This window comes from Leopardus geoffroyi, chromosome D1 (assembly GCF_018350155.1).
Source record: "Leopardus geoffroyi isolate Oge1 chromosome D1, O.geoffroyi_Oge1_pat1.0, whole genome shotgun sequence".
NCBI classification, from domain to species: Eukaryota; Metazoa; Chordata; class Mammalia; order Carnivora; family Felidae; genus Leopardus; species Leopardus geoffroyi.
In genome coordinates this window covers 60,488,253-60,505,738 of record NC_059329.1, presented here as the reverse complement: position 1 = coordinate 60,505,738, position 17,486 = coordinate 60,488,253, and the positions used below count along the sequence as shown (strand labels likewise).

Below are 17,486 nucleotides of genomic sequence, written 5' to 3'. Positions count from 1 at the left end.
GGTTCCAGGCACTAGTTAAATGGCATACATTGCTTGGTGTGAGAGGACTGAGGTTATATCTGATATATCTGGAGAAGCACAAGATTTTCTGTTTTGGGGTAGCCATGGTAGGAACTAGTCCAATTTGAAAGTATGTAATTCAATATCTGAGGGCTAACAGTGGGTCCCAGCTAGTTTCAAGGAATACCAATGTGAATGAAACATAAAGTAGGGCAGACTTCTGTGGGAAATGCTGAGAAGAAATTTCTGTTTTGAGTGCAGGCTAGACTATACCTTTGTCACTTTACATCAGATTCTTTAATACATCTAATATTCTTGTATTTGATGAACATAGTCAATTCTTTGGGTTGCTTATAAGGAAAGAATAGTGTGACATTTTAAAATGGAAATCTTATCAAATGCATTTAACCACTTCATGATCTTGATTTGTTTTTATGTTAAGGATTGTAAGAGGGGTTCCTTTTTCCTACTCTTCGGGAACTCGGTGCATCATTATCAGGTTTTTAGAAGCTGATTCCTACTTCACTGGTGATCTGAAATAGAATACATTCTAGGTAGGGAAATAATTTCAGTGCTTGCCAAAGGTATGGATGCTAAGTTGTTAAGCAGATTATTTGGAACAGTTATCACATGAGTACTGACCTACATGGGAATACAGTTTCAATAGTGCCTAAACCTACCCCTTAAAACTATAGAATTAGAAATTTGGGGCATATATTTTTTTAAGTAGAGACAGTATATCAGATGTTATGTTATGCACTCTCTATTCATTATTTTCTTTAATCTTTAGTGCCCTCTATGAATTAGCATTGTATATCCTCCATCAGTAGCAAGGAAATATTAAGACTCAGATATAATAACTTGTTGTAACACTATTGGAAATTATCTTTTATTAAGATAAATTTTCACATGTACCAGAGTCAAATATACGTGTCTTTTACATGTGAAACCTTCTTTTAACATATACTGCTTATTCAATTTAAGACTCTCAGAGAGTTAAAAATAAAAACAAAACCCAAACACCAACATCTGGTGACCTGGAAAAGAATAGTCACATTTCAGCATCATTATTGATATTGTTTTCTATTAACCTTCTCATCCCAGAGCACACTTCTATGGTGGTGTCCAAACGAAGAAAGACCTATGTTACATTTGATCCTTTTCTTTTATGCCTTACAGTTCAGTTAAACAGAACAGGACTGGGAAGCAAAGAGGAAGATACCCACAACCAGACTCATTTTGCCTTAATTTCTGCTGTTTAAAAGCAAAAGGCTGGTTATTAGTACACTGACTCCAACTAGCTTCACAATAGGAGAGAAATTAAAAGGATATAGAGGTATCTTACAAAACTTAGTAACAGATGTGCCTGGGTGTCCAAAATTAATTGGAATCAGAGAACCAGAGACTTGGTTTCTTCATCCCATCTTGCTAATTTGATATCTTGCTGTGGTACAGATTTCTCTTTCCAAGTTCACGTGTTAGAAAATGACCACAATCAGTGATCCCAAGTTTATTATCTCCTCAGATAAACTGGGATCCAGTTTGACTAGAGAATTACTCTGGTTGAGTTATAAGCACATGACCCAAGTGGAGCGGATTCATCAATGGGCCAGAAGGCAGGGTTATATATTAACAGTTGCTTTCATAATAATCACATGAGAAATGAACAATTCTGAGAAAATCAGCCAGGTATGGGGGGACTAAACTGTTGGTTTCTGTCTGCAGGGAGATTTTTAGGATACTAAGTTGAACATAAGGGTCAGAAGCTAAGGAAAGAAAAACCCCAAATCTGTATTCTCTGCCCAGACTCATCTTTTATACAGATACTGGTTGATTGAAACCATTAAAGACGTTGTCATAAAATTAATCATTCCGTACACATTCTTACTAGAAACTGGAAAATTAGGCAAGAATACCTTTTACAGCTTCATCTTAGAACTCTTTCTGGTGCTAGACAAACCAAACCAGCTCTACAAATTTCTAAGGTATCCTTGAATGCTTGATCTTGAGTCATCTTGATTGCTCAAGATCTGAATGGAATTTGTGTTTATGAACCCAGTTTGGAGAGGTCAAAGAGGCAGTGTGTCAGCAAGCTCCATATTCGCTTCCGCATTTGTTTGGTCCTCAGGCCATAAATGATGGGGTTAAAGGTAGGTGGGATGATCAAATACAAATCAGCTAACAGTACTTGGGTGTACAGAGGCACTGTATCCTTCCCTAGCCAGGCCACATAGATGGATGCCATCCCAGGTAGGTAGTACAGAGCCATAACCCCCATGTGGGAGCCACATGTGCTTAATGCTTTCAATTGAGCATTCTTTGAAGAGAGACCACATACTGCCTTGAGGATCAGGTTATAGGAGGCAGAAATGAAGGCCACATCAGAGCCCACAATAATGGAGGAGCCAATCACACTGTAGAGACTACTGGGCATGGGGTCAGCACATGCCAACTTGGCCACGGCTATGTGCTCACAGTAGGAATGGAGAACCACATTGGAGCCACAGAAAGGCAGATGACTTACCATCCAACTCAGTGGAGTCATGAATATGACAGCCCTGATGGTGATGGCCACACTCATTACCAGCATCAGTTGAGGTGTGAGAATCCTCTTGTAGTGCAGGGGCTTACAGATGGCTACATAGCGGTCAAAAGCCATGGCCAGCAATAGCCCTGTCTCCACAGATGTGGCTACGTGGACAAAATACATCTGAGTGAAACAAGCATTAAAGCTGATGGAACCATCTCCTGAAGAGAAGATGCTTACCATCTTTGGTACCACAGAGGAGGCCATAACAATATCCACAGCAGCCAGTACATACAGGAAGCAATACATGGGCTCTCGTAGAGTGAAATCCATCCAGATTATGGTCATGATGAGGGTGTTTCCTAACAGGGATATGGTATACATGGCACCCAGTGAAATAGCCAGCCAAAGATGGGAAGATAGCAAACCTGGGATACCCACAAGGAAGAAGGTGGCAGGAGTTTCCACTGTGCGGTTATAGGATATCCCCAGCATCACAGATGAGACTGCTTTCCTGTTGACACATAAAATGATGTAAGAAATGGATGCAACCCTATAAGACTTGCTCCCAGCTGTATAGTGCTAGGAGCAACTAGCGGCATTTTCAGCTCCGTGGACTACAGGATCAGAAAACTGACGTCTGACCAGTTTATCCTGCTCCACCTTCCATCTCCCTCAGTATTCTTTGCCTTACTAATTTCTGTTTATTCAAATATCAGCCCATGGCCCCTTCTTCATCTCACACAGAGGCTAAATTAGGTACCTTTTTCTGAACTTTCCTGGAATCTCCCATGTTGACCTCTGAGGGATCTAAACCATTCTAGTACTCTAACTATGATGTCATTGTATTCAATCAACTGTGTCTTGTTGATGGCCTTATACCAAGTGTGTGGCCCATTGCCATGGTGCCACAAGCATATTAAAAAATATACATGTACTCATAGCAAACAGTTTCCAAAGAATGAGTGAGAAAACAGAGGAGTTTGTCTTCTATCTTTGTATGTTCAGTTCATGATACTTAATAATTATTGAATGAAACAATGAACTTCTTAAGATTCAACATGTCATATTTTATATCTTCAGTATAGTGCTTTGACAGTAGATGAATGAAGCATCCTTCTGGTTGAACAAATAGATTGATGAGTTCAGGAAAAGAAGGTCATCAGAGAGTAACATTACCACTTTCCATAGAAGATGATAAACTGTCTGGAAATATTTGTGATTCCTGCCTTCCCTAAATTTCAGCATGCATTTTCTGTTGAGCTGGTTTCAGTTAGTAGATTAAGTAGCTGCAGACAAAACTTAAGGGCTCCTTCATAGATGACCCCCAATAGGTTTTATAATTCTCCAATTCATATAACTCCCTCTTCATGTTAAACCACCAAGACATTCCAAATAACAAGCTTTACCCTTTAGAAAGGAAAACACTTCCTAATGTACATAGTATGTACCAGTACTAACTTGAAAAATCTAGTATTCATAATCTGAGTGTATTTGTCCATTTGTAAAATAGAAAAAAACATCTATTCCATATAAGACAGTTAATACAGTTAAAATGAGATTAAATATTTTGTCCAAGATCATACAGCAAGCAGGTGGTAAATTTGAAAATCAAGTCCAGGGGCACCTGGGTGGCTCAGTCGGTTAAGCGGCCGACTTCAGCTCAGGTCATGATCTCGCGGTCCGTGAGTTCGAGCCCCTTGTCGGGCTCTGTGCTGACAGCTCAGAGCCTGGAGCCTGTTTCAGATTCTGTGTCTCCCTCTCTCTGACCCTCCCCCATTCATGCTCTGTCTCTCTCTGTCTCAAAAATAAATAAAAACGTTTAAAAAAAAATTTTTTAATAAATTAAATAAATAAATAAATAAATAAATAAATAAATAAATAAAAAGAAAATCAAGTCCATGTCATTCCAGCTCCTGTTAACACCTGTGACTCCGAGGTGTGTGTGTCATATTAGGGGCCAGGTATTATACATATACTTGATATAATGGTATTAGATATAGATAGATATAGATATAGATATAGATATAGATATAGATGATATATCTATCTATAGTTATATCAGGGACCTCCCTCAGCCAGTTTTTATCAAACAGAGTTACTACTTTGCACATCCATGAGCTTATCTATTTCTGCTTATTGTTATATTTAACCTCAGTCTACCACACTCTAGTGTTACCATATCATTGATGTGTAGGAATCTGGTTAGGTAAAACTTAGTATAGTCACCCTCAGTATAAGGAGCCATCATTAACCACCATTCCATTCCTGTATGATGTCCTTTAGTTACTTTCCCCTTCATATAGATGGTTTCCATGATTTCAGTTCATGTTTGGGCATGTGTACATTCCCCCAACCATTTAAGAACACTCCTTACAAGAGTCCCTTATTCCTCTGTTGGTATCACTCAGTCTTGAGAGACACCTGTTGAACTTTTTCAAGGAATCCCTAGTTTCTCTTTCCTTAGAATACAGCCTAGACTGAAAATTCTACTCTTGCACCTGCTAGCTGTTTTGCCTTGGTTAAGTATTTAAAATTTCCAAGGAAAGAGGTTAATAATCCTTATTTCATAGAGATCTTTTGGGATTTAAATGAGAAGCTGTGCAAAAGTGCTTAGCACAATTCATGGTATATAGTTGCTCAGTAAAACACTGGTAATAAAAAAAAATGAGACTTTTCCCTGTTTTATTCTTTTAGTTCTAGATTGCTCAGAATAGCATGGTCAAAAGGATAAGTGGGACTTAGAGACCAAGTTAAAAAAAAAAATGTCTTATAATGGAACAGATTGAATAAAATAGTGAGCTCTGTTTCATGGTCAGAGTAAAATAACTTTGCTGTGTATAGCCAGTGGGTGAGACATCTTCAGTGATAGCAATGAGAAGACAATGGAAATCTTTTTGAAGTAAAATGATTGTAAAGGGTGGAAAAAATATTCAGCACATCCTTAAGACTGTCATGTGTTTTCTGGATGCTACCAATCCCCAATGTCTATAGCAGCACTTTCAACAATAGCCAAATTATGGAAAGAGCCTAAATGTCCATCAACTGATGAATGGATAAAGAAATTGTGGTTTATATACACAATGGAATACTACGTGGCAATGAGAATGAATGAAATATGGCCTTTTGTAGCAACGTGGATGGAACTGGAGAGTGTTATGCTAAGGGAAATAAGTCAGGCAGAGAAAGACAGCTACCATATGTTTTCACTCTTATGTGGATCCTGAGAAACTTAACAGAAGGCCATGGGGGAGGGGAGGGGAAAAAGAGGGAGGGAGGCAAACCATAAGAGACTCTTAAAGACTGAATAAACTGAGGGTTGATGGGGGATGGGAAGGAGGGGAAAGTGGGTGATGGGAATTGAGGAGGGCACCTGTTGGGAGGAGCACTGAGTGTTGTATGGAAACCAATTTGACAATAAATTTCATATTTAAAAAAAAAAAGAATAAAGTGAAAAAAGAAACCAAAAAAAAAAAACAACAACAAATTCAAAGTTGACCATTATTGCTTAAAGACCTGAAGAAGAGCCTGAGGAAACAGAATGCCTCCACCCACCACCCCACTCACCTCTGATCCAGGATCTTGCTCCTCTCCTGGCTCACTGCCCTGTATAAATCCACCTTCCTTCTGAAGGCAATCTCAGCTGGTGTCCAGCCCATCCCTCCTCTCTCTAGCCCTGGCAACTTCTAGCTAGTCATACCTTTCATCCATGAGGTTTTGTTTTCTTTTCCTTCTTAATTAGCACACCTGGAGGTTTATATGTTTTTTTTTTTTTCAACGTTTATTTATTCTTTTTGGGACAGAGAGAGACAGAGCATGAACGGGGGAGGGACAGAGAGAGAGGGAGACACAGAATCGGAAACAGGCTCCAGGCTCTGAGCCATCAGCCCAGAGCCTGACACGGGGCTCGAACTCACGGACCGCGAGATCGTGACCTGGCTGAAGTCGGACGCTTAACCGACTGCGCCACCCAGGCGCCCCTGGAGGTTTATATGTTTTATTACTCTTTACAAACAACAGGACATTTGGTTTAGTTGGTCATCTTTTTTTCATTTTTATTTCACCTGAAAATTTTCTTGCTAAAATTAACACTGGTCAATGTTAATGACGTGTAGCCAATGACGTGTAGCCAATCCAGTGATTTCTTTTCATTCCTTATTTAACTTAACCCATCCAAAACGTTTAATATGACTGCCTGTTCCCATATTTGTTAACTTTTTAATTGAAGTATAACATACATACTATAATATGCACAGATTCAGGTGTACAGCTTGATAATTTTTTTTTTAAGTTAGCATGTGAACATACCCACATAGCCACTCCCCAGAGCAATATACAGATATTGCTTCCTAATTGTTGAGGTGCATTGTTCTTCAGAAAGCTCTGGTCAACCTCTGCTAAGACATTTCCAGCCAGAATCTGCCTCTTCCTTCAATCCTGCAGACATTTGCATAAAGATCTGGAGGACCAATCACTACAGAAACGCTTAGACAAGTCAACTTCAATAACTTCACCAAAGGGTATGTGAGGATTTTTAATTCCTATTTAAAGAGTTGGGAAATACACAATTCAGATCACAGTTGTCTTAACAATAAAAGCAGTAATGCATAACTCATTTGAATGGAGCCTTTGTGTTTATGATAACCCTATGCTTCCCCTCTACAATGAAATAAACATGCTCCCCATCAGTCCTACTGCTCAGTTTCTTTTCTCATAACCTCCCTTTTGACCCTGAAAACTGTCTCTCCGTTATTCCAAAGTTGGACTTACTCCTTTCTTAGCTGTGAAGCAAAGTAACCATGTGTTCCCTGTTCCCTCTTTCTCCCCCCATCCTCTCATCATTTCTGGGAGGTGATCTTCATATCAGTACTACCCACCAGACCTGACCAGCCCTTTATAGTGTGATGGAGGACTTCTCTCCTCCTTTCTAGGGTGACCTTGGCCTTAAGACTCCATTAGCCCAACACCCGGTCCCCAGGTCAATTACCCACATTCCTGTTGCATTCACTATTATTCAATGTCCTCTGATGTGTCCACATTTCTTTCACTCCAAATAAGGGGGATTTATTCAGTACTCTTCAGGAGGAGCAGGAAGAACAACACAAGATCAAAGATAAACAACAAAGTCATGGTGAGTAGTGTCACTTTTAAAGACCTCCCATTGGAGTCCTCTTTCCCCTTAAGATTGTACCATCCTGATTTTTCCCTGGACACCCCAGCTTCCCTTGGCCTCAGCCAAGAGCCAAACACTGCAACTCCTCCAGAGACTGATTTTTCTCTGTGTTCTAGCCTCTGGGGCTTTCCAGATTAGGAAAGGAAGGAAGGAAGATGCTTAGTGTACAAAGAGTCTTTGTTTCTTCAAGTGCTCTGAAGATACCTAAGAGAATATAGAGTGAACCCTGAAGAGAAAACAGAAGCCCAAGATTAGATTTGTGAAATCCTGCTTTGTGCCAAGTGCCCTGTTAAGAACTTTATGAAGATGATCCCATTCCATTTTCACAGTCCTCTAAAGCAGCTGCTATTATTACATCTACATTTTATAGATGAAGTGCCTAGAAGTTCACAGAGCTTGTAAGCCAGAGAGTCAGGATTCAAATTCAAGCAGTCATAATTCATTTTACTTTGTTGTAGAATTCTTCACACTGATAATATACTTAATCTCTCAAAGTCCACTTCACGTTCCTCAGTTCTGCCTGGAGACTCATGGTGGGTTTCACTGGTTAAATATATCTCATGTCACTGTGTTATAGTCTTTTTTGAACAGAGAAAGGAAAGAGTGTAAAAGAGACCAAGGAAGATAAACTTTTCACACTGCAAGAAAGGGCATGGACCTCAGCACAAAAATAGGAGAAGACAAAATATTCTCTAAACAGAGAATAAACCAGAGAAGATAGAGTGCAGGATACTTGAAAGAGAATGAAAATAAATGGGGCTAGAGGGGTGAATGGGCCTGTTTTAAAGGTCATGACTTCTTCCTAAGCATCATCATGGGGCAGGAATGGGAAAGAAGAAAGAAAAAGAAAGAAGCCAAAAAGAGGAGAAAGAAAGAGAAGCCAATAGGTGCAAGTTATAATTTCTTTTTTATAATGGCAAAAGATACATGGGAATATGAAAAATAAGGAGGCAATACTGCATGCTCCCAGCTCCCCAGTTCCTCAGCAGAGACCAAGTTATCAGTGCTATGAATGGTGAGAGGCCTTCCATTGCCTTTGAGGGGAGGAGGGGTGCTTCATGCCTTCCTCAGCCTGACCCAGCACACTACTAATGATGACACGGGGTGGTTTAGGTCCACTTTACTGGGTTTAGCATCTATTAGAAGGTCCACTCTTCAAGCCTGCAAGAGAATTAGTCCCCAAAACTGCTGTACTTAAAAGTTTAAACTCAAATCTGTGGGTCCTTGTGGCCTACAGGATAATTCAGAGCACAGGCCAGAATGTAAACCTAGACAGCAATGTGGAATATAGGAAGGAAAGTGGGCAGTGAAATGCAGGAGGCAAAAGGGATACTAATGCAAATAGCCCCAGCATGAGGTGAGGCAGCAATGGGGACAGATGGACTGCTTTCCCCTGGGGTTCACCCTGGCTCCAACTGAGGCATCATTGGCAATAGTGGATCCTTACAAGTAGTGAGGCCTTAGCTCAGCACACCCAGCCCCAAGGCAGAGGAGTTCCAAGAGAGAAGAAGTATTCCCCACAGGGCAAAGACCCAAGATAACAGAACAATGACATAGAAAAGGTATTCTATAGAGAAGCAAGAGCTTCCAGAATCTTTGGTTCTCCCACTTTCAGAATGTCATAGCCTACAGAACATGGAAGAATACCTCAGATTACATGAAAATAGTTACTTTACAAAGCTGCCATATGTAGCCTGAAAAGAAAGAAGACCAAGCAGAAGAATTGGTGTGGTAGAAGAATTCTGCATTGCTGTTATTTTAATTAGAATTTTATATCAGTACTTACAAGGAAGTTAGTCTAGTTTTCCTTTTTTGCACAATCTTTATCAGGTACAGCCATCAATGCAATACTTACCTTGTAAGGAAAGATATGAATGTTTTCTTTCTCTGCAATTTCTCTCTCTCTCTCTCTCTCTCTCTCTCTCTCTCTCTCTCTCCCTCCGTCTCTCTCTCTCTCTCTCTCTCTCTCTCTCTCTCTCTTCCTGTTAGTTTCCTATAAAATCATCTGAATCTAGCGGGTTTTTGTGGGTTTTGGGAGTGAGATAGTGCAGGGACTGTACTTGGGTGCCCTCAACCGTAACTGCCAAATCCAGTGTTCCTGGATAGCTGAAACTTTATGTCATAGATCTTCTAGGACAGCTAAAACTATGCCCTTGAGTAGCGTTATCTTGCAGGAATGTGGGGGCAGGATGCTCTGGAAAGGAGGGACTGTACTACAAAAGACTGCGACAGACCTGACCAAAACAGTCTGCACCAAGATGGACCTCAGTGCTGGGTCCAAGGACCCAGAAGGGGAGGTCCCACAGAACCAGCCAAGAGAATCCTTGGCCACACAAAGGATAGAAATCAAACACGAACCAGGAGGAAGTGAGAGCAGAATTTACCGAAGAAAGAGAGAGAGTGTTAGACACAGAGCACCTGGGAGACTCATAAAGGAAAAGGAAGAGAGTCTCATCTTTGCTAGGGGTTTGGTGTCTTTATTGAGGACAGTGGTCTTGTGTACCTGTCCTCTCAGACAGGTACTAACCAGATCTAACCAGAACAAGGACAAAGGTCCAGGTGTCCTTCATAAGTCACTTTTTCCTTGGAACCAGAGGGTCTAGACATCCTGATGTCTGGTGCCGGTGGCCTGGAATATGCATATGATGGCTTTGTCCAGTCGTTCTCTCCCAGTCATTCCTTAGATGTTATCTATTGTGTTGGAAGTTGTCAAAGAAATCATGAACTCCTTGTCCCTTACAAGGAGGACATACATTACTTGTATGTGTAAAGTAGGGTGCAAATCCTAGCAAGAATAGAAGCAAGAAAAGGAGTAAAAAGCAGATTTTTATGGAGTCCTTTGGTTTCCCTATCTCAGCTAGTTTATTCTTCTGTATTTATTGTATCAAATTGTAGCAGGATTCTTGCACAGAGTCATGACACTGAGGCTTTTCTTCCCAGGAAGCTACTTTATTCCTGCCAGCACTGTTCAGTTGGGTTAATACCCTGAGAACTGAGCCTCGTACATCCGAACATCCCGTGGCATAGTTTTTTTATATACATTTTCTATTTCTTTGTCTCCCATATATGGTAACACACACAAACATGTAGTCTGATTAAGTAGTCTCAGTTTACAAGGTCATGAGGGATGTTGTCCCGTAGGCGCATAGCCAGGTTACCTTGAAGTTTTTTTGGTTTTGGTTTTGTTTTTCTTTTCTCTCTCTCTCTTTTTTTATCTCTCCTTAGGGAGGGGACACTACCACAAAATAACCAGATTTTTATTTATTAGTTATGTTTTTAAGTTATGTACATTTTTTTACTTATTCACTAATCTTTATTCTTTTAGCTTTATTTTAGTTTCATTTGTTCTAAGCTTGTAAATTTAGGACTTGTATTATTTTTTGTTTTATTGAAATTAAGTTTTTTTCTCTGACTTCTGCTTTTATTTTATTACATATATTCCGATGTGAAGTATTTTCAGTATGTGCCATTTTTTGAAATTCTACATTTGATTAGTTCTTTTGTACCCAGAATTGTTCCATAAAGAGTTTTAATTTTCCAGGTAGAAGAGTATAAAGTCTCTTATAAATAACTAGCCTTCTTATGCTGTAGTCTAAGAAATTTTTATTATTTCTGCTTTATGGAACTTACTGTTTTTTATTATGTAATAAGTGGTCACTTTTTATGCATGTGTCAGGTGTAATTGAGAATGTGTATTCTCTGTTATCAGAGTATACATTATTAGTCATGTTGTTTAGGTTAATACAGCTTTACTAATTTGTTGTCTGCTTGACTTTTCTTGGGCTGAGAATTGCTGTGTCATTGTCTTCTATCATCCTGCTTCTATTTATGTGTTTCCTGTAGTTCCTGCTGTATAAAGGGGGTTGCTGTGTCATCATTCGGTGTATAGACATTTATAACAGATCTTTATTATGAATTAAGGTCATTAGAATTATAAAGCATCTTTCTTTGTATTGCTTAATGATATCTTAGCCTTAAATATACGTGGTCTGATATCAGGAACACAGCTGCTACTTCATATATGCGCGATAAACCTTTTCTATTTCCTTACTTTAACCTATCTGAATCACTTTGTTTTACAGTTGGATATTGCATTCTGAGCTAGTGTGAAAATCCTTTTCTTTTACTTGATGAGTTGGACTAATTTATATTTAATGATACTATGATTTATTTTATTCCAACTCTATCATGTTACTTCATGTTGTATTTACTACATTACTCTGTGTGTTCTATTTTCTTTCCTCTATTTTTGTATTTCTTTTAGCATTAGGGTGGTTTGTGTTATTCTACTTGATATATTTATATTAATAACTTTTATAATAAACATTCGTTCCCCCTTTCTCTTTAAGTACTCTCCATGCCCAGCATGGAGTCCAACACAGGGTTTGAACTTACAACCCTGAGGTCAAGACCTAAGCTGAGATCAATCCAGAGTTGGATGCTTAACCAACTGAGCCACCCAGGTGTCCCTCATTCCCCATTTTTTACTTTAGGCCTTTACTATTTTGCCTGTCAGCTTTAAATGATATCGTTTTGTCCCTATTACCTAGAGGATAATCAGTGAAATAAACTTTTACTTTCTCTTTTTTCTCGCTTCACTTCTCATTCTTATTTGCACTCTTCCCATTTTGCCAGAACACATAACATTTGGTTGGCATTCTTCTACCCTTGCTCTACATTTTTAAAGTCTTGGATAACAAGTAAATATTCATCCCTCACCATCGGTTCTTTTGCCAAAGTTTTCCCAACCATCTTCCGGTTGGATCAAACTTGTTCTATACTAAGATTCCTTGGGAAAGGAGTGTGGCTAACATATTCTCTGTCTGTAATGTTTAACATTATTTTTCTATATTATTAGTATTGAAAGACAGCTTAGTTGTTTGTAAAATCTTGGTTCACACCTTCTTTCCCTGAGGTTTAAAAAAAAAATGTTTCCCTAACATTACTGATTTTGTATATTGCTATCCGGAGGTATAATTCAAAACTGATTTTATTTTCCTTATAAGTGACTTGTATTTTTTTCTCCTGAATATCAAAAGCACTTTTTTCTTTATTTTTAATGTTTGATGTACTCACCAAAATTAGTCTCAAAAGTTGACAATTTCAGGAGCGCCTGGGTGGCTCAGTGGGTTGAGCGTCCAACTCTCGATTTCAGGTCATGAACTCATGGTTCGTGAGTTTGAGCCCCACACCAGACTCTGCACTGACAATGTGGAGCCTGCTTGGGATTCTGTCTCCCTTTCTCTCTGACTCTCCCCCGCTTCAAAATAAATAAATAAACTTTAAGAAATAGTTATAGGTATAGAGTCCTCTTAAAAATGCATGTTAAGATCACCTCTAATTTCCATCAGTTTTAAATCTTCTTCAGGAAGATGATATGGTTTTTTTCTGTTTTCCTATGTATCTGTTACTTTCTCTTTGATCCCCTTCATCTCTTTATTTTGTTTACCCACCTAGGTGTTTCCAATTCTATCTTCTCTTGCCCCTAACGAAATTTTAAGTTGAATGCCTTCTCTCTTGAGGAAATTCTAATTTAGTTTGCATTTCTAGGCAAACTATTTGTCTATTATTTTTTAATTCCCTTCTTGAGTCTGGTCAAATTTTCTTTTATATCTTCCTGATTATTGTCCTTTTCTCTTCCAAGGTTTTAAGCCTCTTATGTGAGGATTTTCTTTTCAGTATCTGCAAATGCATAAGACGTATTAATTTGTGTTGTTACTGTTTTCCTCTGCTTCACAATTTCTCCTTTGTTTATTCGTTTTGATGGGAGAAGGTGGAGAATTTTCAAAGGCTGAAATATTTTAATTCCAGTTCTTTCTTTTCTTGTTATAATACCCGAATATAGATGATGTCTGTCATTTTCTTTGCATTTGAAAGCATCTGTTTTCCTGAACCAGCAATAACAAATCTGCATAAGCTTTTTCAGGAAATTTTGATGGCTTGCTACATTTCTTCATTCATGAGTACCCTCTTGATATAATGGAAAACAGTTTTTTAAATTATTAGTATGGGTAGCATTTTTATCTGAGGGAGGGAGAGGAAAGCTGTTGGTGTTTTTTTAATTTATTATTCTCTTTAGTTTCTCTAGGACTCTTAATTTCCACTGCTTGCTTCCATTTGGCTTCCATCACTAACCCATGTAGTGGCAAACAGGTATAGCAGAGATTACCCACCTCCCATTGTAGCTGTCTGTGGTTGTGTTTCCTCCCCTGACTGCTGATGTGTTGTACGTATTGTGTAGTATATGTGTGATGATCTGTGAAGCATGCAAAGTCAGAGCTATGTGTAAGTGCCCCGACCTAAAGGAGCTGCAATTGTAAGCATTCACAGCTTGTTGTTAGCTTAACCAGTGAGTGAATTGTGCTTTGTGTAGAGATGGTTCTCGTTTAATTTTTAACATCATGAATATTGTGACCATGTTTTCTCAGAGTAGAGATAATGAAAATAAAAATGATCACATTACCAATAGCAGCATGACTCAGACATTACTAAAAAAGAGGCTATATGACTGGGTTATTTTAATGACAAATGGAGGAATATGTACAACTGAATTAGGGAGGTCCCAAGCAGAACATACCATGCAATTCACAAAGAATACTTTGGAGTTAGACATGGTGGAGAATGGTATATAGAGGCACTGTCTGAAAGGTCCAGGGTGAAACAGATGAGTACTTCCAAATGAACCAAAAGTGTTTTTCATCCCTCAAGAAGGCACTAATGCTCAGCTGACAATAGTGGCCCCTGAAGTAGCTTGAGCATATCACACAAATGAGTATGATTTATCACAGCATTCCCTTGATTGCTCTATGAATCTGTAAAGTTACATTTCCTGACTCAGAGGTCAAGTAAAAATATCCCATGGACAAACAACAGGGGAAATTTTGATAACAAATGCTTTGGCCCCTTACCCCTGATTCTGTCGGATCTTACCAATGATCGCGCTTTCCACAATATGTCAGGAGACACACTGAATCATTCAACAACCCAAAATAAAATATTCCCCTTAGCTTTTAGGTACTTTGATTTGAAAAAAGAAAAAAAAAAGGAGTATCATATAGTCTTACTTATCTCTATGAAGATCTTAAACCACAGAAAACATAAAACAAAAGATTGTTGGTATTTGTCTGAATACAAAGACTAGGATCTCAAATTATCAAATATCTACCTGTCTATCTATCTTTCTATCCATCTGTCTATCCCTATCTGATGCGCATGGAAGGGCTTCCATTTCTAACGATAACCAAGCTCCTAAAGAATTGATTTCCAGACTATTTCACCTACTCCTCCCCACCTGCCAGGTAGTCAGTTGACACAATCTCTCTGTGAGTTTTTGGAAAGTAAAGCCTAACAAACCTGCCATTTAAACAAAAGTATTTATTACCTCTTAACCAGATCATCTAATTTCTTTATATGCATTTCCTCATTTGTAAGTTGGAGATTAGTTGTAATACATTATTTACTATGTTGGTTTAACAAATAAATGAGATATTACTACATGTGAAGTTTACCACATTGCCTGGCACAAGACACTTAATCAATATTTATCATCATGATCATCAGTCAAAATGATACTTGTTACAAGTGGACTAATCTGTGCAGTTGTTGAAGATAAGATTTCAGCTGTACTTAGGAAATGATTAGGATCTATTAGACTCTTGCTACTCAAAGTATGATCTTCAGACCAGTAGTGTATCACCTGGGAGCTTGTTAAAAATGCAAAATTTTGTCTTTCACTTCAGACTGATTTAATCAGCCTGCATTTTAACAAGACCTCCCAGGTGATTTGCATGCATATTAACATTTGAGAAGCCTAGTATGGACCACTCCTTTTTGAAAATCACAAAGTGGGAGGTGCCTGGGTGACTCAGTCAGTTAAGCATCCAAATTTGACTCAGGGCCTGATATCATGGTTCCAGAGTTTGAGCCCCGCATCAGCTCAGAGCCTGGAGCTCTGCTTCAGATTCTGTGTCTCCCTCTCTCTGTCCGCCCTTCCCCCACTCACACTCTGTCTGTCTCTCTCTCTCAAAAATAAATAAAGTGTAAAAAAAAATTTTTTTAATCACATCAGGGGTATGGCATTAAGCCCCAGAATGCAGCCAAGAAGGAGAATATAGAGGCTGATGTTAATTAGAGGCTTAGCTAATAAGGTGACATACGGGTCTGTTCAGTAACTAAAGACTCCAACCTGTTTGGATCAGTTCTCCTTTTTTTTTTTTTTTATTCATTTCAATAATTTTTTTCAATTATAATTAACATGCAGTTGTTAGGTTAGTTTCAGCTGTACAATATAATGATTAAACAATTCTGTACATTTCTCAGTGCTCATCAAGACAGGTGCACTCTTGGGGCACAGGGCTCAGTCAGAGCATGTGATTCTTGATCTTGGGGTTGTGAGTTCAAGCCCCACACTGGGTGTAGAGTTTACTTTAAAAAGAAAAATAAATAAAAAGTGTACTCCTAATCCCCTTTATCTATTTCACCCATTCGCCCCCACCCACCTCCCCTCTAGCAACTATCAGTTCTCTGTGTTTAAGAGTCATATTTTTTATATGTCACCAGAAACTAATATAATACTGTATATAATCATACTTGAATAAAAAATAAATTTAAAAAATGGCTAAAATCAAAACACAAGAAATAACAAGCGTTGGCAACGATATATGGAATAAAAGAAACCCTCGTGCACTGTTGGTGGGAATGCAAACTGGTGCAGCCACTGTGGAAAACACTATGGAGGTTCCTCAAAACATTAAAAATAGAATTGCCATATGATCCAGTAATTGCACTACTGGATATTTACCTAAAGAAAATGAAAACACTAATTTGAAAATATATATGAACCCCTATGTTTATTGCACCATTATTTACAATAGCCAAACTATGAAAGCAGCCCAAGTGTCCATCAGTAGATGAATGGATAAAGATGTGGTATCTATACAATGGAATATTACTCTATAGTCTTTTTATAAATGGAAATGTGACACTTACCTGGCCTAGGACACACATTGGACAAGAAAGTAGAACATGAAAGGAAGAGATGGTTTAGTCAATAAATGGATGGATTTTAGGCAGTAGTTGGAAATCTCCACTGCCTGCAGGCATTGAAACCTCAGAAGTTAGGTTGGAGGAACTAGGGAATTTTGTCTATGGTTCACTAGGCCAGAGCTTTATCTGGGCATGCAGCCTAGGCATTAGGGCAGGTGTTGGGTGCATGTGTGCAGGGGCATTTGTGTGTGCATATGTGTATACAGGCATGTAAGTATTTGATACACAATCCCATCTCAATCACACCCTTTTTGCTTGAGATACTATACATCATGACCCTGCTTTATCTTCCAAGAATTTCATTCTGTGCCATGAGGAACCAGCCACAATACCACCCAATGAAGAGCCTATAAGATGTACATTGCTTCTTCACAAAAGTGTCTCTTTGTATAGAACATGAAACAGACTTTTCCAAACAGCAGAATAATTCTCCTTAGAGTTGGATCAGTTTAATAAGCCTCTTGAGGTTCAAGTTCAGATAGAGACATCAATTACTGAAGGTCTTTGGCTCCTGCTATGAAAATCTATTACTTCCAACTCCCTATGTACTTCCCTAAGGTTTCCACTGCTATAAAATTAACCAATAAATACAAAAGAAATTTAGCAAGTATTTAATTTTCTTTTCCAAATTTATGTGTTTCTCATATTTTAGTTCTAATAGTTAACATCTCATTTATTTTTGTTTTGTATCTGAAAAGTAACAATCAAAGTTGAGGTGAATGTATTTTTGTTATAACATCT

The 17,486-nt window shown here is 38.5% G+C and overlaps 1 protein-coding gene and 1 long non-coding RNA gene across 2 annotated transcripts; one reads left to right on the top strand and one right to left on the bottom strand.

Annotated features, from left to right (window-relative positions):
- Positions 1-2,047: 2,047 nt before the first annotated feature.
- Positions 2,048-4,521, bottom strand: LOC123601238 (olfactory receptor 52I2). Its single transcript, XM_045484235.1, has one exon. The coding sequence runs from the start codon at positions 3,020-3,022 to the stop codon at positions 2,048-2,050; it is 975 nt and encodes a 324-aa protein (XP_045340191.1). The 5' UTR covers positions 3,023-4,521.
- Positions 4,522-5,917: 1,396 nt separating this feature from the next.
- LOC123601237 lies at positions 5,918-7,215 on the top strand. The gene is made up of 2 exons (XR_006714026.1): positions 5,918-6,280; positions 6,514-7,215. It is a non-coding gene; the product is annotated as an uncharacterized LOC123601237 (long non-coding RNA).
- The last annotated feature ends 10,271 nt before the right edge of the window (positions 7,216-17,486 follow it).